This window comes from Ctenopharyngodon idella, chromosome 9 (genome assembly GCF_019924925.1).
Source record: "Ctenopharyngodon idella isolate HZGC_01 chromosome 9, HZGC01, whole genome shotgun sequence".
Lineage (NCBI taxonomy): Eukaryota > Metazoa > Chordata > Actinopteri > Cypriniformes > Xenocyprididae > Ctenopharyngodon > Ctenopharyngodon idella.
Window position 1 is genome coordinate 20,183,763 of NC_067228.1, and position 25,150 is coordinate 20,208,912.

The 25,150-nt window shown below is 35.8% G+C and overlaps 1 protein-coding gene across 1 annotated transcript; it reads right to left on the bottom strand.

Moving 5' to 3' along the window:
• Window positions 1-259: 259 nt before the first annotated feature.
• Window positions 260-11,873, bottom strand: col8a1a (collagen, type VIII, alpha 1a). The gene is made up of 3 exons (XM_051905881.1): window positions 11,785-11,873; window positions 3,518-3,749; window positions 260-3,203 (listed from the first exon to the last, which is right to left on the bottom strand). The coding sequence occupies exons 2-3, from the start codon at window positions 3,744-3,746 to the stop codon at window positions 1,279-1,281; spliced, it is 2,154 nt and encodes a 717-aa protein (XP_051761841.1). The 5' UTR covers window positions 3,747-3,749; window positions 11,785-11,873; the 3' UTR covers window positions 260-1,278.
• Between the last annotated feature and the right edge of the window lie 13,277 nt (window positions 11,874-25,150).

The following is a 25,150-nucleotide window of genomic DNA, read 5'->3' on the forward strand; positions in this document are numbered from 1 at the left end:
CGTGTAAATTATAAACACATCACATTGGAACTATATCTTTATAGTGTATTTTGTAAAATTGATACTAAATTTAATACTTTTAAATTTAAGATATTTTAGTTTAAAGTATCTTTTCTTATATGGCATGGTTAGCAAATTCCCGACATGATCATAATCAGGTGATGGTTTTTAGAAGAGATATATTATTACATATCTGGTAGGCCTACAGTAAACTGATTAACATACAATTATGGATGTAAATCACCTTTATTAAAAAATTCAAAGAAAAAGTCACCAACAAAGTGAGGGGAGGGGGTCACTGGATTCGACAATTTTAGCACCGTTGTTTGAAGTGACCAACGTATAAAAACAAAGGTTATTACACAATCAGTAGTCAAAAGAAAAAAAACAGGTAAATTTCAGGTGAAAAGCCAGCAGTTGAATTCAGAGTTGAGTGAAAAGAAAAAAAAGGGATATGAAATATGATTCATGATAGTGAGACTTAACTGTAATTTTTATGACAAAACTGTCATTTTACTGTCATTTTGACAGTTCACTACAGAAGTGGTTTTCAGACAAGTTAGTATTTATAGTTTAAAAATAATCTTTTTTGGGAGGGGGGGGATAAAATAAAATCTAGCACACATTATCTCTCGTACACACACACACACACACACACACACACACACACACACACACACACACACACACACATTCATACAAACAAATTTGTAATTTGGTTGCAGTTCACACAGCGCATGTGTTACAATATTAGAAGTGTGCAAAAACTTTAACGTTTTTTTTAAATCATTGATGAAGAAAGACAAATATGATGTGATATTTTTGACAAATTGAATGGCTTCTCATCTCATTTAAAGTGAATACATTACTTATCATGCAAATGTCACAATGACATAAAAATAGTGTTCTAAACATTTTAAAGCATGTATACTCATGTTGGATACCATCAATTAAACAAATACTTAAATACATTACAAAAAACAATCTTTTCAAAAATCTGTTTAAATGTGGTGTTGAATTAAAGTTTCTTATTACAATCTGTGAGAGTCTTTGTGCAGGTTGTATCTTTATAGACACAGTACTCTGTAATTTAACATTGCATATACTCATACATTCTGTAGATTGATATTGTTGGGTTGAGTTTAAAAGGGCTGTTTCTGAGTCTTCTTTATTCCCTGTGAGAATGTACCTAAAAATATTGACATTTTTAAGTCAAACATTTTAATGTCAGTTCTTTCTTCCCTCTCTCCTTCAAATTCTCTTACTTATTCTTGCGATCTACATTGGGTACAGTAAAAAGCCAGAGAAGGAGGAATGGACATACTGTCCTGCATAAAATCCAGCTGCCTGGTCAGATGGTAACTGTAAATAAACTGTGTCTCCTGGTTGTAATGGAATCACAGCACTCCCAGATGCTTGATCCAGGAATCCCTTCTTGTATTCATCATATGTATACATAAGTGGCTCCCCATTCCTGTAGAGCCCAACCCATACATTGGCACCCTTGCAGTGCAGATGATAGGCAAAGTAGTAGATGCCTGGTAGGTCACAGGTGAACACACCGGTCTGAGGGTTGTAATTCTGACGCCCATTATATAGTAGTTTGTCAAGAACTATTGGCGTGCCAACTGGAGGAAATGGTGTGGTCAGCTGGGCAGTGAAAGCAGGCATCTCCAGACCACTGGCACCCATCATATCACCCCCACCAGCATACTTCCCTTTCTTGTACCCACCAGTTTTCATACCATCAAGGGCAGGGCCCATCTCAGGAAGAACACCCATCAGGTCAGGGGAAGGAGGGGGGCCTGGGGGTCCAGGAGGTCCCGGTGGACCTGGGATTCCTGGCTGACCTGGATTTCCATTTGGGCCAGGTGGACCTGCAGGACCAACAGGACCAGGGATTCCGGGGCTCCCTTCACCGGGTGGGCCAGCTTGACCTGGTGGACCAACTTCTCCCTTTGGCCCGGGAGGTCCAGAAGGCCCAATTGGTCCTCCTGGCCCTGCAAGTCCTGGAATGCCTTTAGGACCCTGTGGTCCTTCTGGGCCAGGCTGACCAAGTTCTCCTTTAAGACCAGGAAGGCCAGATGGACCTGGGGAACCAGGTAGACCATTGATTCCTGCTTCTCCTTTGGGACCTATGGGTCCTGGTGTTCCTCTTGGCCCAGGTTCTCCATCTCCACCTTGGAGGCCCGGTTGGCCAGGAAATCCTGGAGGACCTGGTTGCCCCATAGGCCCCGGGTCTCCCTTGGCTCCTTCTGCACCTCCTTCTCCTTTTAGCCCTGGGGAACCAATTCCACCTGGTGCCCCCATTGGTCCAGGAGGGCCTGGAGGACCAGTTTGACCAGGTGGACCCATCATGCCTGGTTGACCACCATAACCTTTGTCTCCTTTTGGTCCTTGAGCACCAGGAAGCCCTCCCATCCCTTTGTCACCCTTTGGGCCAGGGTATCCAGGTTTGCCAAATCCAGGTAATCCAGGTTTCCCAGGTAATCCTGGTGGTCCTTGTAATCCTTTGTGGCCAGGTGCCCCTGGCTGGCCTGGTAATCCACCTTCTCCTGGACTTCCAATGCCAGGGGCCCCTTGTGGTCCCTGTAGGCCCTGTCCACCAGGTGGACCCTCTGGACCTGGCTCCCCAGGCTGTCCAGGTTTCCCTGGCACACCAGGTGGACCTTGTATACCAGGAAGACCAGGCTTACCCACACCAGGTAATCCTGCCTGCCCTGGGAGCCCAGGTGGTCCAGCTGGCCCTTTGGGCCCTAGTGGGCCTGGTTGTCCAATTCCTCTGTCTCCTTTAGGCCCAGGTAAACCTGGGAGACCAGGAAAACCTTTATGTCCTGGATCTCCTTTACCCCCTGGCTGTCCTGGTAATCCTTGTCCACCAGGCTTTCCTATTCCTGGCAGTCCTGGGGGTCCAGGAGGGCCGGGTGGCCCAGTCATGCCTGGTTGTCCCTCTTCACCTCTGGGTCCCTGTTCACCTTGCTGTCCAGGCTGCCCAATACCTCCTGGCTTCCCAGGCATACCTGGCATTCCTGGCTTACCAACTCCAGGGAATCCTGGAGGACCAGGAGGTCCTGGCTTTCCAGGAGGGCCTTGCATACCATTACCTTGAGGCCCAGGAGGACCTTGGGGCCCAGGTGGACCAGGGGGCCCTTGAGGTCCAGTCTCTCCCTGAACACCCTGCTCACCTCTGGGTATGGTCTCACCTTTGTAAAAGAAAAGCAGGGACAAGTTTAGGTAACAGTGACCATAAGAATGTACATCAGCACAAGTAACAAGTAAAATACAAATAAAGTAACCACATTTTTTTTTTAAATAAATTAACCAGTGACTTCATGACTTCATAAAAATGACTTCATAAGTAATGTAAAATGTATATTATATACTGTATCAACTAATTATAACAAACCTTGTTGTCTAATTTGAAATAAGAACAAACAAACAAACAAACACTAATAATGTATACCATGGCTACCATATACATATGACCATAAGTGCTTAGAGTGCTAATTGTTCATACCTTTGTTCATAGCTTTGGTATCTTTGCCTTTGTTTAGGTGCATTGGTAAGTCTTTTCTGTAGTGTGGATATGGCATGTGTGGCATATCCTTTCCCATGCCCATGTGAGGCATCTGTGGTAAGGGTTGGTGCTGTTGGGGATGTGGTTTGTGTCCATAATATGCACCCCCAAAAGCTGATGGCAGTAGAGCCAATTGCACAAAAACTACTAGGAAAGCAGCCATGGCCATGGCCTGTTGAGAAAAATATATATAAGAATTATATTATATATATATATATATATATTATTATAAGAATTATATTATATTATATTATATATATATTTAAATAATTAATAAATGTATCTCTATAATTAATAAATGTATCTCTATCCATCAACAATGAATAAAAAAATAAGTAATGAATTAAAATGAAATAACCATTAACAATTAACAGGTACCTAATAATGTAAATTACATATATTGCTAACAGTACCAACTCTTTTTATAATCTCTGCAGCAAACAGTTGTCTAAACAAAATAGGTTTTTTATATTCTTTATAAAACAATTTCATATTCTTTCAGCTAAAAACAATAGAACCAGACCATTTAGTTTAAAATGTTAAGAGAAAATGTCTGAGAACATAAGAGGCTTCATTCAAAATCATTAAAAATTTTACCAACCCCAAACTTTTGAAAGGTAGCGTATATAATTAATAATATAATAATCAATATCAATGTTAACGTCACCCTCCATAATTATACAATCTTTTCATACCTTCTTCTAACTTGAATTGAGATTAGATAACATGACTTTCTCAGGAATCTAAATTTAGCCTATACTCTTAAACGTGATCATTAAGCTGACTTTTAAACTGTAAAAGCAAAGGACAGGAAGCAAACCCTTTATTGGAATTTCTCACTTCTAAGAATCTCTAGGGAAGTTCTCAGTCACTACAAAGAAATTTCCAGCAATTCACCTCTCACACTGCAGGAATCCCAGACAGTAAACAGTGGATGTTCATGTATGTGCTTTACATTTTCACATTTTTCTTTACGTTTTTGCTTGTCTCTTGTTAAATGACCAAATACCTAATTTTTATGAAAAAACAGTAACAACTTAGATGTGAATGAAACAAAGATTGTATCAAGATGATGGGAGAGACAGAGTTGACCTTTGGCTTTTTCTCAGGCTGCTGAGAATCACACAGATATGCCACAGGCCCTCTAGGTTTTCTGCTCTTTGAGAGAGATATAGTTTTTGGCCAAAGACCTAAAGACCAATTAGAATGCGCCATACACTATAATTTTTCAGTTGAAATGCTGATAATAACATCCAGTACAAAAGTAGTTCGAAAACCATTAACATTTATATGTGCAATTAAATAATGAATTAAAGGTAATGTATGTTATCAGAAGATTTGACAGTGTTTATCAAATGGTTTGGAATAAGATATATAATTTCATCCAATCAAGCAAATTTATTTTTGGCTACAACATAGTTTAGAGCAAAATAATCACACTCTAAAATGTGTATTTGCACATGTAACATTATGTGAAATTATGAATGTGTATTTCAAGGTCAGGTCTGCAGAGATGCCATTTTGTGATGAGGAATGTTAATTCAGTGATAATGCCAATTGCATAAGAATTATCTGAAACACTAATGTAACTAACATACTTTTCCAGGTCCAAGTGAAAGAGAGAAAGAGTGCAGAAGAGAAGAAAAAATAAACATAGGAATGTAAGCTCAGCTGATGAAAAAGAATAGAGCAAAGTCTACAGCTGCAGACACTGAATCACTGATGTAGACCTTTTAACCCTATCAGCTGGCCTCTTTTCCCTCCTTCTTTCCATGGACTATTTTACAAAGGTCAGAAACAGAGTCCCATTCACCCACTAAAAAGCAGAGCAATTAAGTAAACAAGTACAATGTTACAAGGAGGAAAGGCACTTATTAACATAAGCACTAACATTAGCAATGTGATTAGTTAGTATCACTGCAATGACTATAACAATATACACTCTACCAGTGATCATTATAACAATATACTGTCATGATTATATTGGAAAACAAAATTACAAAGAAATAAACATTTTCTGTTTACACTATGGCCCCAATCCTGCCAATAAGTTAAAAGATAAGAGATATGATTTTTGTTTTTGATGGTATAAACATAAATTGTAAAAGGTAAATGAACATGCCAGTGTCCTGAAACCACTTTGACACATAATAATAAATTCACAGGAATTTTAGAGATATATATGTCAATGTCCATCTATATATATAAAATTATCAGCAAAAGGTAATATTAGATATTTCAGTGATAACTTAAAGTCACCATGAAACTAAATTTGACTATTCTAATTTTTTTTACGGAATATTGCAGTATTTATTATAAATTATTTATCCATGCACATCAATAGTTTTAATTAGAATTTTAAAATTCATGCCCTCATAAACTTTAATCAAAATCACTTCCCCTCCCTCTTGCAACAACATTTCTTCTCTTCTATGATGACGTGTTTACTGGCACAAGAACAGTACAACCTGTCACTCACATGGATATCACAGCAAAAGCAAACCACAACCATCTATTCAATTCCCAACGGACAAAATCAAGCCTCGCCCTACATTTTTCTTGTTCAAGAAAACAAAAGGGAAGAAATTATTGCAACTTCCATTTCAGGCTAATTGAATTCACTTATGGCATATAATCTGTGAATATCATTACTCTTGATTTTTCAATACACTGCCGTTTAAAGGTTTTAGGGTTTAGTATGATATTATATTATTATTTTAACCAGTATTATTATATTTATTTATTATATTTATTCAGCCAGGGCACATTAAATTGATCAAAAGTGACAGTTTATAAAGACATTTAGAGGTGAGCGGAGCACAACCTAACATGGGGCTTGTTGGTTTAAAAGTTTCCACACATGCCAGCATGACAAAACTTGTATTTACTAGTTGCCATATCAACACTATATAGAGAAAAAATTGGGCCAAAATGCAAAAATCTTTAGAAGATATCACTGAACATTTATTTAACCATAGCAAAAGTAAAGTTAATTAATCTCAGCTTTTAGTGTTTATATAAAATGAGACAAATCTGCTATTATTTTAATCTCCAATCTGTTATTTAATGGTTTAGATAGTTCTTTAATGCTTATCTAACCAGCAGAAGACAATAGCCGGGTTTAAATCTCAGTTGCGCAGGTGGGGTAACACTGTGTTGAAACACTGCGTTACAATGTGTCACGCAATTAGAACTCTGCTATTCTATGATGTTTGTGATATAATTCACATTATGAATTCTATTGAGAAACCATGAGAAAGAGATGAATAAAGACTGGGAGTCAATGTTCAGAAATTATTATTAAGTTTGAGCTATGCTGTATAGCTGTGTTTTGCAGTGTGTTTGTTGTCAAACTCTTTTTTTTTATTCTAATTATTAAAAAGTGCCATTATTTATATGAAAAAGTTAATAATTGTAATTTATTGACAAAATATTTTAGTTTGTCTTGTATATTTTTTTGATTAGATCAGATAACATTTTAAGCTGTCATATGGTCATGTTACAATGTGCCCCTCACATGTTCTAACATGCCCCACCTATGGGGCATGTTGTCACATTTCACTTCCATTCTTTCAGGGTAAATAAAGAAAAAAAACTGTATTAATGAAACAAAACCACATAATTGTACTAGACTTGTGAAATTAACGTGGGAAAAAATAAATACTCTGAACCCCAAGTGCATTTACACAAACGGAGAAAGTCAAAAAGTGTTAGGTTGTTGCCCCACTCTCATCTATAATGTTACTGTGGCAAGCAGGGCGGGGCCGAGAGCCACGGGAACGCAGTGAGGAAGTGTTGATGAACGTCACCTGCGCGCCACACTGTGCTCAAGTCTTACCGAGGAGCTACAGAAGGATAAAAGGAGGAGTGACGACAGTGAAGGAGGAGAGAGGACCAGGCCTGGACTTTATGTTGTGTTTTATTTTAGTTAAAGTGGCAGCCCCTTAACGGACGAATGTCAATGAAGAAAGCACTCGCGCCACTGACCTCACTCCGTTCCCATGGCTCTTGGCCCCGGCCCTGCTTGACACAGCTACAAAAGATTTTCTTAAGGTTTTCTCAAAAATATTAGGCAGCTGTTCTTTTGAACTTTCCATTCATCAAAGAATAAAGAAAAAAGTGTATCAACACTGTTTTCAACATTGATAATAATAAGAAATGTTTCTTGAGCACCAAATCAACAGATTAGAATGATTTCAGAAGGATCATGTGACATTGCAGAAAATTCAGCTTTGCCATCACAGGAATAAATTACATTTTAAAATATTTTAAAATAGAAAACAGTTATTTTAAATTGTAATATTTTACAATATTACTGTTTTTACTGTATTTTTTAATCAAATAAAAGCAGCCTTTGTGAGTGTAAGAGACTCCGTATAAAAACATTCAAAAATTGTAACATTTTTAACAATAGTGTGTATTAAATTTCAATGTAAACATCCCCTTCCATAATTACGCTGTCTTTTCATACCATTTTCAAACTTTAGATCTCAGGTGCCTAAATTTAGCCTAGACACTTAAACATGACCTCTGACCCTAGTAAAACTGAGAGTTCTCCATGCTATTTGTGAAATGTTCTTCAAGAATCTCATTGCTTTAGTAAGTGAACGTATGAACACCTCAGCAAATAAGTCTAGTTAAATACATTCGGCCTCTCACTGAGACACAGATGGCCAGCAGTGTTTACAGAAATCCCTTCCTTGCTCTTGTCCGCCTAGTCCTTCATTCTTCACTTCTGTTTTTTATTCCATTCAGTTTCTCACACCCTTTTCCCCCCATCTTTACAGAGCAGTGCATTCACAAAGAAACACATAAATCATCAGTGACAACACTTTTATTCTGGCCTCTCTATGGGGGAGAAGGAGGGGGGTGATTCTTACTGCAAACCAAGGGAGGACTTTAAGAGGCTGTGATCCAGTAAGACATTATATTCCAGACTGATTTGAACTAGTTTGTTAACATCTACTGTATTTTGATTTTTCTTCAATAGAAATGTTCAAACATGGAATATTGATTTAAGTTTATTTTAATATCTGAGAATAGGACTGTGGAATAAGTACTGTAGCTAAACTATATTTGAGTTAATTAATTTTCAATTTCCATGTTGAATTACCTGGTTCAGAAACAACTGAATTCTGGGAAACCAGACAGAGTGGCTGTATTAACATGCCTGTGTTGTAGCAGACCAATCAAAGGGTGCTCAAAGAATTCATATGCCAGTCAACCTACAGAATATGACCTTGTGATGTAACACTCAATGTCTTCTTTTATCTATTGTATAATGTAGCAGACGGACTATATTGTGCATTGGGATTCACAGCTCCCAGCCCAGCTGTTGAACAAAAACAGGCCTTTTTGAGGTACAACAAGGTCCTCATTCTCTCTGAGCATCTGTTGGGTTACTTAGAAGCATTTTAACAGCTGAGCGTTAATAAGAGTGAGAAACACAGCAAGGGTCTGCTAGCCTCAAAGTGCAAGTGTGGGGAGAGAGAAGAAAGTCTGTAGGAAAGAATCTATCTATCTATCTATCTATCTATCATGTAGCCTATATTTAGTTCTGATTTATCTATTTACTGATAATAAAAATACTCTCCAGACACATTAAAATTTTTAATATAATTAATGAGGCGTTATAATCTCTCCAATCACCAAAGCAACACTTGTCAATATAGTAAATAAATGGAACAAATCACTCAGTTCCATATTCCATATACAAATACTATGATTGTTATAAACATTTATGATTGAATGGAGAGCTCCATTGCATCTATCATCCAAATAATTAATGTCTCTGTCTTTCAGTTTAGCGTGTTATGAGATCCTTCATTAATCTGGATTGTATCAATATCTTAGATACATTTGAAAGTTTCTTTTCACCTGTTGTCCCACGAGCAGGTTTGATGACACACTAAAGTGATACTGAAAGCTGATTGGCTTGAATGCTTACCTCTGACAATGATTGGTTATAAAACAGCAAAAGAGGGAGAGTGCTACACGGGTGTCTTTACGTAGCCACTGGTGCTCATTGGATAAACTGGAGGTAAAAATCAAATAATAAAGACTCCAAAGCACTCACGTGGTGAAAGTAAAAACGTGGTGAAAGTAAAAAAGTTAATTAAAGTTTTTTTTTTATTAAAGTATTAACAAAAATATTACAAATTTACAAAACAAATTGGCATACAACTTACATTCAAAGACATCAATGTTAAGAGGGCTTAGACTTAATACCAAAAAAAACACTTCAATTTTTTTTAAACCATCCATATTAATAAATGTAGATTAAATACAGGGGATAAAATAAAAACTAAAAAAAAATATTTATCAACAAAGTTTTTGAGTATTGTCTCAAATAATTCTTAAATACTGTAAATGTGAATTTTATTCACATTTGTGAATAAAAGTTTTAGCTAACAAAAGTAAAATATTAATCAAAAAACCTTTTTACCATCTTCTTCATAGTTACCATACTTAATACCTATAAAGGACAGGTTCAATTCAACCACATTTCCCTCTTTTAACCATAATTGCACTTTTTCCCAGAAGACAAAAAAAATATGCTCTGTATTATCTGGAGATGAGTTACAAAATTTACATAATATAATTTCAAAATTAAATCTAACCGTTAGCAACCCTCCAGAAGGGTAAATATCATATCTTAAGATTTTAAAGTGAGTTTCTTTAATTTTGGGGTGAACTGGAAATTTTAAATAGGAGGTTCTAATATGTTTAAGCATTTGTTTGTCAAAGAAAATATCCAAATTATTTCTTGCAGACATGTAAGGAAACATGACATTGTTGAATATTTGTCTAATATAAACGTTTACATTTCTTACTTTTAAACTCAGTTGGCCCAAGGTATAGTGATAGTAAAATTGGTGTAAATTGACTATATGGGTTTTTTTTACTTTCACCACATGGATGCCTTGGAGTATTTCGTCTTTAAAAATAAAATGATTGGTTATATTTGCAGAAAGAGGCAAATTTAGCAGTAGCAGGATTAAAAAAATATATATATATATTGGAGAATATTTTTTGAAGTGATGTTAATAGTAAACGTAGCTAAATCCAAGCAAGTACTTTGCAATTAGTTTGTAAGGTGCCAGATTTAATTTCAGCCACATTTGGTTGGAATAAAACAATGTTTCGTTATTTGAATATAGGCCTACATTCTGATTGGTCAGCTTACTAATGAGAAGAGATTTTATGCTGCCAGACTAACATTCGTGTAACGATTAAATCAGAAAGATTTCTAACACCAAAAAATAGACCAAGTACGTATGGCCATATATCAGATTCATCTGCCTATTAAACCTCAAAAGTCTCACTAATAGAACTTTATAGAAGTGGCATTAGTTACTAACAGCACTTGTATGCTGAAACAGTTACATTAACAATCACACAATTTATTTCTGGAAATGTATTATTTCAGGCTGAGGCTGGCCTTCACAAGTCACATCCCATTGTGCCTCTAATGGATGTCTGCTTTGTATTCTTCTCCCAGCTGAGAGTTAAACTAACAGTCCACTATCAGGTACACACTATCACAATCACACATGCATGCAAACTTACAAAGACACCACATGGCTGCCACCAGGAGGGGGAGCTAACACTTTATCCTGTCTACTTGACTTGTTACAGCAACATGATGTTTCTGATATTTCTATTTTAGTAATAAAATTGAACAGAAAATAAAATATGGCTATCAAGTCGACTGTACAGTATAACTGTACACTGTATACATGTTTACGAGTGGTTTATACACTTTATAAACCACCCATACATGATTAAACAAGCTAAAAGTGAGTTTGCTTTACATTCATCATATTCATCAGCTTCATTTGTCAGACAGATAAGAGATGAGATAATAGCCCAAAGATAAACAGTGTTTTACATCCTAATATGAAACGAAAATTCACATCTTTGCCTGTTTACAATCAATGCAGTAGGGCAGCTTCTAATAAAGTTTCATTTTGGTTTTCAACACACACTACCTGAAACACTGATACAGAATTGTGCTAAATATGGGGAAAGCTATTTACCTGTGTTATCTATACTCATTAAACAACCATCTCCTTTTTCATTACTTGTCTATTTGATCATTTTTTCAGGTTTTCACATTAGTTTTTCACAGGGTACAGCAATAAGAATCAAGACAAGCAGTTACAGACTAATGAAATGATGAATATTATTTAAGTGTATTTTCTTACCTTTCCTTTGAACGGCTGTAGAAGGAGATAATCTCAAGGATTCTCAGGCTCACACTCAGAAAGACCCTGAAACACACACCTTGACCAACTGACCAATGCAAATTGGACTTAAACAAGAAACAGTCTGCAGACGACCACCTTTTATTCACAGCAGGGTGGAGTCAGAGAGCAGGGGAGGGAGAAGAGAGGCAGATAGAGAGACAGATTGCTACAGTATGGATGAACATGTGACAGTATAAAGGTGCAGTGTTTTCAGGATAGACCTCTGATTTGTTTGATTTTCCAAAATCGCTGTCTAGTGATGGCATTTTACTGTGGTGCAAAATGTCTATAGCCTTTCCTGTTCCCTGATTAGTCACCACATTCTCAATTGAGGTAGGGCTGCACTGTTAGGGTTATAATTGGAAAGTTATAAGAGTCCTCTTTGGATAAGTTAGGATGAGTTAAATATTGAATTTGGTGTAGTAGTCCATATATTTGAGTGATAATTAAACTTGAATATTTTAATATAATATAATATAATATAATATAATATAATGAAGTCTGCATTTATCAAAAATACAGTAAAAGCAGCAATATTGTGAAATATTATTACAATTTATTTTTTTGGATGGAAAAACTCGTTACTCCAGTCTTCAGTGTCACATGATCCATCTGAAATCATTCTAATATGATGATTTGCTGCTCAAGAAACATTTCTTGTTATTATCAATGTTGAAAACAGTTGTGCTGCTTTAAATTTTTGTGGAAAGTGTTGATACATTTTTTATTATTATTATTCTTTGATAAATGGAAAGAACAACATTCAAAAGAACAGCATTTAATTGAAATAGAAATCTACTGACCCAAAACTTTTAAACGGTTTTGTGTGTATATATAAAAACGTTGCTGCCTTATATTTTTAAATCATTTCAACTAAAACTACAAAAATTAGTTGAATCTTGTATAACAAAAAAAGAGTTGAAAATTGTTAGAGTTAAGGTAATGTAAAAACTTAACTTATTGATCATATTTTTTTTTCCAGTGTATGCATACAGTGCTCAGCATAAATGAGTGCACCCCCTTTGAAAAGTAACATTTTAAACAACATCTCAATGAACACAAAAACAGTTTCCAAAATGTTGACAAGACTAAGTTTTATATAACATCTGTTTAACTTATAACATTAAAGTAAAGGTTAATAATATAACTTAGAGAACAAAATGTTCAATTTTACTCAAATTAGGGTGATGCAAAAATGAGTACACCCCACTGAAAGTCTCTGGAGCAAAGCTAAATTTTAGACTACAAATGTCTAATTTAACAAGAATTCAACCACAGGTGAGTCTAATTAGTCATTACACAGGTGTCCAGCAGACAGCTGACTATAAAAGGGTGTTAAAACCCCTTCCCCTGTCATGCTGTCAGCAATGGCACCACATGGAAGAGAAATGTCACAAGACCTGAGAAAGAAAATAATTTCTTTACACCAGAAAGGTGAAGGCTACAAGAAGATCAGCAAAGCTTTACTTATTATTCAGAATACTGTAGCAAAAGTGGTACAAAATTTTAAAAAAGATGGAACTGCAACCATCTCACAGAGACGTCCAGGTCATCCACGGAAGTTAACATCTCGACAGGAGCGTCTTCTGATGAGAAGGGTTGAAGAAAATCGGCATGCAAGTTCACTGCAGTTATCTAAAGAAGTAGAAAGCCAAACTGGGGTGACTATTTCCCGTGACACAATACGGTGTCCACGAAAGAAGCCTCTCCTAAAGCCCAGGCACAAAAAAGCCCGCCTAGAGTTTGACAGGGCCCATGCTGACAAAGATGAAGACTACTGGGACTCTATACTCTGGAGTGATGAGACCAAGATAAATGTTTTTGGAACTGATGGCTTCAAAACTGTATGGCGTCGCAAATGTGAGGAATACAAAGAGAAATGCATGGTGCCTACAGTGAAACATGGTGGTGGCAGTGTCCTTATGTGGGGTGTCGGGGAGCTGCATTTCATTGATGGCATCATGAATTCACAGATGTACTGCTCTATACTGAAAGAGAAGATGCTACCATCACTCCGTGCCCTTGGGCATCGTGCACTTTTCCAAAATGACAATGATCCTAAACACACATCTAAGGCCACTGTTGGGTTTCTGAAGAAGAACAGGGTGAAAGCGATTCGGTGGCTCCTGATCTGAACCCAATCAAACACCTATGGGGAATTCTGAAGAGACAAGTTGAGCATCACTCTCTATCCAACATCCAGTCTCTAAAAGAGGTCATTCTTGAAGAATGGAAAAAGATAGATGTTGCAAAATGTCGCCAACTTGTTCATTCCATGCCTAGAAGACTCGGTGCTGTCATTAAAAATCATGGAGGCAATACAAAGTACTAGATGTAGTAGTTTTTGTTGTGAGGTGTACTCATTTTTGCATCACCCTAATTTGAGTAAAACTGAAAAATATGTAATCTAAGCTATATTATTAACCTTACTTTCATGTTATAAGTTAAACAGATGTTATATTAAACTTAGTCTTGTCAACATTTTGGAAATTGTTTTTGTGTTCATTGAGATATTGTTTAAAATGTTACTTTTCAAAGGGGGTGTACTCATTTACGTTGAGCACTGTATGTATGTATTTATTATTCTTACATATTATTATTATTATTATGTGTAAATGGCTACACAGCATTTGATTTTATTGTATTCTCGCTGTAATATAGAAGATAAGGGAAATGATTCATTTTTAAAAATTAATATTGGACCTACAGTAAGCCATTTGCAAGCTCAACTGAACAAAGCTCATTAGTGGAGATATGAGATTTGAAAGTTTGGGACTTAACACCCCAAGCATATTAGTTAGAGAAGAGGGGTATAGGGTCGCCATGGGGACAGGTACAATCAGTGTACTAAGCCTTTGGTAATCATTGTGGGAAACAGGCTGATATTGCCCTCAGCCCTGTGTTAATGAACAGTCAATTACGGTGCAGTGTGGATTGAAGTGGGGGTGGAGTGTGTTCACTGTGACGCCACTATGTGAACCTAAATGGTTTTCTAAGCCTTCGCTTGTTGTACCAAAATCGACTGTAATTACTTACTCAGTATTTCATTCATGCCTGCTTTTCCATTCATTCAGTGCCGAGAATGTGTTTGACCAACACATCATTAACCTTTGCAATGACAGCTGCATGAAGCAAACCCACGGGAAAATGTGTTACGAAGTGCTGAATTTGTGCACATGCAATAGATCAGAAACATTCATACAGAGCATTTAGAACCCTTGCAGAAATGGTGCGTTCTGTTCAAGTAGATAACTTTGAAATTCATTACAAATTCGTTAACCCTAGCTAATGATCTGGTTTCACAGATAGGGCTTAGATTAAGCCAGGAGTAGGCCTTAGTTAAGCTACGACATTTAAGTAGCTGTTGCCTTAGAAAACATCATTACTGTTGTGCATCTTGAGACAAAACAACAGCACTGACATGTTTTAAGATATTAAGCAAGTTGCTTTAAGTTAAGACAGCTCAAGCATGCACTTTAATCTAGGACTATAGGCTTAAGCCTTGTCTGTGAAACCGGGAATTAAAGTTTTATCACAATCACTCTTATAATATAGGGAATAAGGATAGGACCCTCCCCAGTACTATGCACATTCGCACACTTTTTCACAAAGGCACAAACTCAATTAGCTGTGAGCTTGTTTGCTAATCACACACACTGTCCTGGCATCTGTTTCACGGTTTGCCCACAGGAAAGAAAAAGGTTTGAGAAATAGAAGCAAGGGAATGAATATTGACATGAATAAGATTAAAGGATTAGTCCACTTTTAAATAAACTTTTCCTGATAATTTACTCACCCCCATGTCATCCAAGATGTTCATGTCTTTCTTTCTTCAGTCGAAAAGAAATGAAGGTTTTTGACGAAAATATTCCAGGATTATTCTCCTTATAGTGGACTTCAATGGCCTCCAAACGGTTGAAGGTCAAAATTACAGTTTCAGTGCAGCTTCAAAGGGCTTTAAACGATTCCAGACGAGGAATAAGGGTCTTATCTAGCGAAAGATAGGTCATTTTCGAAAAAAAATGTAAATGTATATGCTTTATATATACAAATGTTCGCCTTCTAAGTGCTTCCGCCAAAACCGCATTTCCGTATTCTCCAAAAAGTTTACGCTGTATGTCCTACGCCTACCCTATTCTACTTACGGAACGAACGCAGCGCCATTTACATTTTTTCCGTAAGTTGAATGGGGTAGGCGTAGGACATACAGCGTAAACTTTTTTGTTTATATAAAGCATATACATTTACATTTTTTTTTCGAAAATGACCGATCGTTTCGCTAGATAAGACCCTTATTCTCGTCTGGTATCGTTTAAAGCCCTTTGAAGCTGCACTGAAACTGTCGTTTGGACCTTGAACCGTTTGTTGTCCATTGAAGTCCTTTATATGGAGACAAATCCTGGAATGTTTTCATCAAAAACCTTAGAAAGACATGGACATCTTGGATGACATGGGGGTGAGTAAATTATCAGCAAAAGTTTATTTAAAAGTGAACTAATCCTTTAAAAGTCTCTGAGATGTGAAGTCTTTAAATGTGCTTATTGCTCCCTTATTGCTATCGCTGTAGCCTTTCAATGCATCATAATCGAATTAAGTACATAGTTTTCTGGCAAGAATATCTGTCGCATCTCTCATGTAATGTCCCAAGTCAAGTCAGATGCCTGTAATATACCCATTGTATGCTATGTTTACTTGTTTTGCATCATGTTTTGTTTATACTGTATCTCTGCAGCAGCACTAAAACTATTGAAAACATATATTTTTTTTGAGTGTGTGTGTGAAATTAAGCTAAAATAAAATATTACATGAAAAACTTGGCAACTAACTGAAATAAGTTTAAGGTGAAGCACTAAAATTACTAAGAAAATGAAAGTTAAAACTGAAATAAAATTTAATTCAACCTAAATAGTAATATTAAAACTATAATAGTATATAAATAATACTAAAATTGTGCTGAAGTATGCTAACAGCATCCAATAAGCATATCGTTCAAACGTTAAAACGTCTTTAGCTAATCCATGTGAAATAATCTTTGACTTTCTTAAAAAGTGTAGCTTGCCAATGCAGCTGGTTAGCATCATACTTATCTGTAAATATTTGTACTGTTTACGATTAGCTATGTTAAATGTGTTGTAAGCCAGGTTGCTAGGTGACAGGGTCTTCGAAGATTGTATAGTCAACAATGGCAGTAAAATTGCTACATTCCTACAGCGGCCTCGGAATGCAGAAAGCATGCAATCATTACCACGGAAACCTATCATGGGACGCCAACCCACAGAGGGCAAATCAAAAGTAGCTCAAATCATTATTGTAAAATGTACCCGACACCACACACATCATCAAAATCACTCCAGCACAGGTGGTTCAGGCCCTTTTTTACTGGATTACAAAAATATAATGAACTACTAATCATGCATCGGCACATTTTCAGTGTGTAGATGGAAGTGTGTGTTTGAATGAGTGTGTGTGAGGTCTGAACCCCCCTTGGTTCAAAGATGCTGACCTGACCGGAATCTGTTCTTGCTGTAGAGACCTGCGGCTGATTGGCTGCTCCTTCTGGGACTTGTAAAGCCATCGCCATAGAGACCTAAACCTGTCACCGGTAAGATTTAGGGGTCCCAGTGCTTGTTTTAAAAGTTTCAGTCTGACAGCAGGCAGCAAAAGTTTGTTTCTCTGAAACAAAACACTACTGTATGTCCTCATTAGACTACATTGAGAAGAAGGTACTGTTGTTATGGGTACAGCTGCAAAAACAATACATTTTATGCTTTTGAAGATCCACTTACAGACTTTGAATGCTGTTCAATAGAAAACTTCTTATCAAAATGATTTTACTTTATTGTTTATTGCAAAGTGCATGTCCTAAATCTGGAATCACAGCGACTTCAGATCCAGACTTTCATAAAAATGAAAATAGCAAGTGTAAAATGGGTGAAAGTTGAAAATGGCATACTTTTTATTCTGTCATACAAAAAAAAAAAACAATTCCCTTTCCAATAAAGATATAGGATATACACTAACGTTCAAAAGAAATTAAAGTGACATATTTTGTACATTGTTACAAAAAAAATATATTTTAAATAAATGCTGTTCTTTTGAACTTTCTATCCATCAAAGAATCCTGAAAAAACATATCACAGTTTCAACCAAAGTATTAAGCATAAACTCTTAAGTATAAACTGTTTTCAACACTGATAATAATAAGAAATGTTTCTTGTGTATGAAATCATCCTATTACAACTCTTTCAGAAGGATCATGTGACACTGAAGGCACGAGTAATGACTGCTGAAAATTCAGCTTTGCCATCACAGGAACAAATTACATTTTAAAATATTTTACAATAAAAAAACAGTTATTTAATGTTTCACAATATTAATGCTTTTAACTCTATTTTGGATAAAAAAATGCAGCATTGGTGAGCATTACAAACCTCTTTCAGAAGAAAAAAAACAAGCAAAAGAAGAAGAAAAGGGTGAAAACACAATTAGTTCAAATTCTGCACTGGTGTATGGAAACCAATATTAAATAAAATATGGACAAAATGTATCTGGTTATCTCCTTTGATTATACATAATTTATACTTTAAATTATCACCCCATAACAGAGAAGATTTTGTAAATGTTTCAAATCACAACAAATTGTTTCAATTTTTCCAACACCAATAGTTTATTGGATTAAAATGTTTATCATTTGTTACTCTATATGAACCCAAGAATTCGAAGTGTTATTTACAATACTAAAACTAAGGAGCTGTGTGTGTTGTGTCTGATAAGAGAGGGTCACTGTAGAGGATTAATGTTATAATAATGTTTCTGTGCGACTGTGTGTATTTTTGCATGTGTGCAGTGTACTTCACATTACTGCGTTACTGTCTCCCACCACATACACACTCACTGTCAGTCCATCTCTCAGTGGACATACAGTTAGTTTATAACAGCATACCTTCTTGTCAGTAAGTTACCGCACAACTATCTGACTCGGTGTGTGAACTTGTCTAAATGTCATGCTTACATTATTGCTGGTTCCATCATGTTTGACCTACAGATTGTGAGTGTGTGTGCAGTGGGTGGGTGGGTTGTGTGTTTAGCTGTAGGAGTTTACTGTGAGTGTGTGAGGCAGATGGCTCACCCCTTACACCACCATGTTCCTTCGTACACACTACCCAGTATCCTTTGTCTCAGTCAACAGCCTGTAACATTCCAGCACCGTGAACGGTCGTGGGGAAGGTGACATCATCATTCTGCAAAAGTCAGATGGCATTGTGACTGTTTCTGCATTAAAAAAGCTTTAATATAGTGCCCTAAAATGGTCCAAAAATAAACCACCCATAGCGGTCAGTCAGCTGACATGTTTCTCATTGTAGTCTGTCACCTTTGCCTCTATGAGACACCACTGTCTATGTGTCTGTGCTCACACATGTGTGAAAACCTATTACTAATAGTGCTGGAGCCATATTGCTCGACACGTGATAAATGACAAAGTCATCAGAATATATTTTGACAAATTCAGAAAGGTAAATAACATGTTCATGTTTAAAGCAACACACACTTCCTAAACTTGTGACTTTGTGTTTGCATGCACGTGTGTGTGGCCTGCCGGTTCTCAGGGAACCGTGGAAATGGCTGACAAGCTTCATTTAGGGTGGACAGGCAAAGCCCTCTCCCTAAGGGCCCCGACCCCACACGCCTGCCTGAATGCTTTTACACATACAGACAAAAATTGGAACATGTCAAGTTGCAGTACTGCCAGATGTTGTGTAACGTATATATGAAAAGTCACAACCTCAATATCAATATATGTGAATATAGAATAACAACAAGAAAGATTACAAATACCACTATTTTAAAAGACAGAATGGAAATCATTTAAATACTATGTTGTAGGGATTGTATACTGTTAAAAAGTTTGGGGTCAGTAAGATTTTGTTTTGAAAGAAATTAATAATTTTATTCAGCAAGGACGCATTAAACTGATCAAAAGTTATAGTAAAGACATTTATAATGTTACAAAAGATTTCTATTCCAAATAAAAGCTGTTCTTTTGAACTTTTTTATTAATCAAAAAGGCCTGGAAAAAAATTATCATGGTTTTCTCAAAAATATTAAGCAGCACAACTGTTTTCAACATTGATAATAAGAAATGTTTATCGATCACCAAATCAGTATATCAGAATGATTTCTGAAGGATCATGTGAAACTGAAGACTGGAATAATGATGCTAAAAATTCAGCTTTGCCCTCAGAGGAATAAATTATATTTAAAAAATATTAAAATAAAAATATATTTAAAATTGTAATAGTATTTCATAATACTACTGTTTTTTCTGTATTTGATCAAATAAATGCAGCCTTGGTGAGCATAAGATGCTTCTTTAAAAAACTTAGTGACCCTAAACTTTTGAACAGTAGTGTATATAACTTTAGTATCAAAATTGATATGTTAATTATAATCTATATTATATGATATATTTATATTATACAACCTAACATTAAAATAATAAGTATTAAACTATATTCCCTGCTGAAAAAAAAAAAACAGCTTAAAAATCATTTTCTTCATTGAGAGAGAAAAAAAAACAGTAAGTTACCTGGTTGCCTTAAAATTTTGAGTTCATTGAAATTAAAAATTTGAGTTAATACAATAAAGGCGATTGGTTTAATCAACAGAAACTCAAAATAGTATGTTATCTGAACCAAATTAATTATTGAAGTTGATTTGACAAAAGAAAAAATGCTGTAATAACAAATCATGAAAATAATTTTTTACAGTGTAGATCTCATTATTTTACAGGATAGATCCAGGAATATATAATTTAGCTGCTCCCGATGTTCATTGACTTTGCAAAACATTGGTATTGATGCCTTTTCACTTATGTGAAGAATAAGTTAAAAAACTGTTACCTTTTGGCCTTCTCACCTCAGATTGAGCTTGAGTCAATGTTAAATATCACTCAGAACTACAGCTAGCACACCCTGCTGTAGTTTCACACCCTACAGTCAATTGTGATAACATGAATGACCTCTCCCACACAGAACTATACCTGTACGCTTTGGGCTTCTTGTCGTCTGTCTAGTCGTACATGTGTATATTATGTCTGTACAGGAGAGTGTTATGCTATGGCTCTGAGTACATGGTTGATGTCAGATTTAGAATGATGTTTGCTCAGCTCTTCTGATTCAGTGTTTTGGTAAACATGTGACAGATCTGGCATTTTGACGTGATGTGGGAGTTTTACCTTTATGAAGTCTTACACTTCATTCTTCATTTTCATGTTTTTCTTTTCCTTGGGGCTGGTGAAACTCACAGAATGTGTTTCACACTATGCATTCCCATTACATGCTTAAAAATAAATGTTACAAAAAGGGGTTTTCCAGTCTTAAGAAAACCTTTTAAAGTTTAAGCCATTTACTTCAGTGTTTAAACACAGTTGTTCATCCCAAATCTTTGCATTATGCATGGGCTATGCTTTAAAGAACACACAACCAAAACACTGATCTGAAGAATCCATAAATGTAACAACTAGAATCTCAAACCCTATACAGTGAAAAGTGGTTCTTAAGGAACCCAAGATACTACAAAGAACCTTTATTTTTATAATAAACAAAGGTTTGGCATATACTGTTAGTGAGTGAAATGCAGCTTTGTTGATTATAATGAGAGCATTCTCAGTGTTTTATTGTGCAACTCACTATATAATAGAGGGAATAAGACTGAATATGCAGAAACACCCAGTTCAAGACTTGTGGGTCAGAAAGTCGCATAAAGCAAATTCCGGGAGAGGAGTGGTTATGGACCTTATTAACAGGTTTGCAAAGTGATTGTAAGTACTGATAAATAAATAAATAAATAAATAAATAAACAAATAATTGAAATAATAAATATAGTTACTAAGAAATACATACCATTCAAAAGTTTGGAGTTGGTAAGTATGTTTTTGAAAGAAGTCTCTTTAGTCTCTTATGTTTTCGAAAAAGAAGCAGCCATTATTTGACTTTTCAGTGTCACATGATCCTTCAGAAATCATTCTAATATCCTGATTTGGTGCTGAAAAAACATTTCTTATTATTATCAGTGTTGAAAACAGTATTTTTGTGGAAACTGATACATTTTTTTTCTCTTTACTGTCACTTTTGATCAGTTTAATGCATTAGTGCTTAATAAAAGTATGTTTTAAAAAAAATACATATTACTGACCCAAAACTTCTGAATGGCACTGTATTAATATATCATCATATACATCTGTTTGACTTGTGTTATGTCTTGAATCTGTTAATTTAATCTGACTTTTCTTACTCTTCACTGCAGAAAGTAGGAAATTAAACAGCATAACCGTTGACCCAATAACATGATGTGATCTAGGAGAGGGATCCTAAAACAAAGTATGCTTACAATTATGTAAATAAATAAATATATGATCTAATTAAACCATTATATGTAATTTCTAAAATATAGTACTTGTATCATAATAAATGACTGTGGTTTAGTAAATGCTATGTTTCTGTAAATAACTGTATTTTCAATGACACGCTTCTTAATCATTTTAATTTACAAATACACACAATCACCCACCCACGTGCCTACAAACACACACTGTGTATTATAAACGTGGTCACTTGGAAGAGAAGGAAGATTGTGAGTAACACTGAGGTGCAGAAATGTGGAGAATGTCTAGCATGTTTACCTGGAACAAACATGAACACACATTTACAATCGCCCTATCTGCGGTATTTATTATTCAGTCCAAGATTAGTAATAGTGATTGACAGAACATTTCACCAAAATACTGGACAGCAATAACAATATAAGCAAAAACTGAAATATAGATCCTGTGTGATAAGCACTGTGATCCGTAACATGGTTTACAAGTGTGTGTAAAGAATATAAAGGACAGAAGACGACAGTGGCATGTGTTTGGTCTTATCAGTCCTCTTCTTTGTCAGTGTGTTTATATGACTGGGTCATCGTTATCATTGGCACTTGTTCTTGAGAATGTTGCCCAGAAAAAAATATTTGCTCAGATGTTGCTCTTTCAAAGCTGGAATTCTCAGTTTCACCACTTTTGTAAGTACTAATGTACTAAGACAATAATATTAAACATCCAAATTCAGTATGCACCTTATTGATGATGCATACTAAATACAGGCAAGCAGATGAGCCCAGAATATAAATGCAACATGCTAAGTTGCACGTTATGTGTTTTTCCATAGAAAACCATTAAATAAAATGTTTAGTAAGGTTTATTGCATTAAGACAGTGCTTCATACTCTGGGCTCATCTGTTTGGTCTTTTAATATCAATGTCTTAGTACATTAGTACTTAGTACAAAATTGTGTATATTGATATAAATATAAATATAATATACTATAAATATTGGGGGGGGTCTAATGCTATTTCATGCATTCTGACTTATTTACACTGTTAAAGAGTTGCATTTGCATGCTAAACGTGGCCAAAGTTTCAAAATACAAGCTGGATGTATGACAGAGTATTTCTGTGCCTTCTGGTTTCGGACCGGGTTTCGGAGAGTTTTTTTTTTTTGAGTATGGCCTTTTATCACGTAATAAAGGGTGGAATTCTTTGCATGGGCACTTCTCCCTGATAAGCGTGCACACACACATCTCCCAGAGCAAGAGCAAGAGCACACCCATCAACGTGCTTTGTTCGAGTTACGGAAGCCAAGAGATTTTTCAACAATGTCACCAAATGAGCGTGTTTTTGGTTGTGAGGGAAAGATAACCTTTTTCAGCCTCCCAAAGAACCCGGCATTAAAGGAACACGCCACTATTTTTGAAAATAGTCTAATTTTCCAACTCCCCTAGAGTTAAACAGTTGAGTTTTACCGTTTTCGAATCTATTCAGCCGATCTCCGGGTCTGGCGGTAGCACTTTTAGCTGCAGCTTAGCATACATCATTGAATCTGATTAGACCGTTAGCATCTCGCTCAAAAATGACCAAAGAGTTTCGATATTTTTCCTATTTAAAACTTGACTCTTCTGTAATTACATTGTGTACTAAGACCGACGGAAAATGAAAAGTTGTGATTCTCTAGGCCGATATAGCTGCTACCCATGGTACGGCAGCAAAGTTCCTTGATTATTACACTGGAATGAGAGTATAGTTCCTAGCCATATCGGCCTAGAAAATAGCAACTTTTCATTTTCTGTCGGTCTTAGTACACAATGTAATTACAGAAGAGTCAAGTTATATTCCAAGGTAAACAGGAGAACGTAGAAGAAAACCAAACCTCATTTAACACTGACGACTGACGACGAGATACTGTAATTAATGTAACAAGGAACACCTGCATAATTCAATCAACAACCATGGAGACAAACTAGCAAAGGAAAAACTGGCAAACAGGAACTGAACTCAATGAACACAAAACCATGTTACAATCAGTGTTGGGGAAAGTTACTTTTAAAAGTAATGCATCACAATATTGCGTTACTCCCTAAAAAAGTAACCAAAAGGTAACTAAGTTACTTTTACTTACTTTTTTTCTACTTACTTTTTATGGCTTCCTTGTTTGTTTTTTAACAACAAAAAATATATATATTTGGCAAATGTAAAGGCCCTTTCACACCAAAAGTAAAATAAATAAGCCTCAGGCTGAAGGAAGTGCAAATTCACACCTGTACAGTAGAGGGCGCAGCTCAAACAAACCTTTCAGCTGTGCTGCCGTTCTGTCATTGCAGAAGAATAAGAAAGCTGTCAGTCAATAAATGGGAAAACAAAGTAACTTCCATTACTTATTTGAAAAAGTAATTCAGATATTTTCTTTCTAAAATTAAAAGTAATGCATTACTTTACTAGTTACTTGAAAAAAGAAATCTGATTACGTAACTTGTAATGCATTACCCCAACACTGGTTACAATATCATAGTTTAATCATCATTTAGTCTCAGAAGAATTTGATGCAAACACAGCAGGAAAATCTAAATATGAAACCATATATATTTAAAAGATTTAGTTTCGTTGTATCATCTGTTTCATATAATCCCTCCCTTACACTGTGTTTGTCTACACTGGACGTGAGCATGCAGACATGGTGCTGCTAACATAACATAAAAAAAAAAGAACTCTGGTTGGTCATTTCACGTGTCAGTCAAGACCATGCATTATGCTGATGGTCACAAGACTGACTCTGTGAGACGAAAGAAGCACAAAGACAGAAGTGATATACTGTGCCACACAGAAACCTCTTGGGCAACCTTTAACCTTTTTGTACAGTTTAATTATTTTGTCAGCCTTTAATTTAATCATCCTGAAAACGGCTGTTAAATACACAGTACACACACTTTTATATACACGTCCCCATAACCAG

Coding starts and splice junctions, on each gene's coding strand:
- col8a1a (XM_051905881.1), bottom strand. CDS start 3,746: ATGGCCATGGCTGCTTTCCTAGTAGTTTTTGTGCAATTGGCTCTACTG. Junction 3,204..3,517: donor TACCAAAGCTATGAACAAAG/GTATGAACAATT, acceptor TCTTTTACAAAG/GTGAGACCATACCCAGAGGT.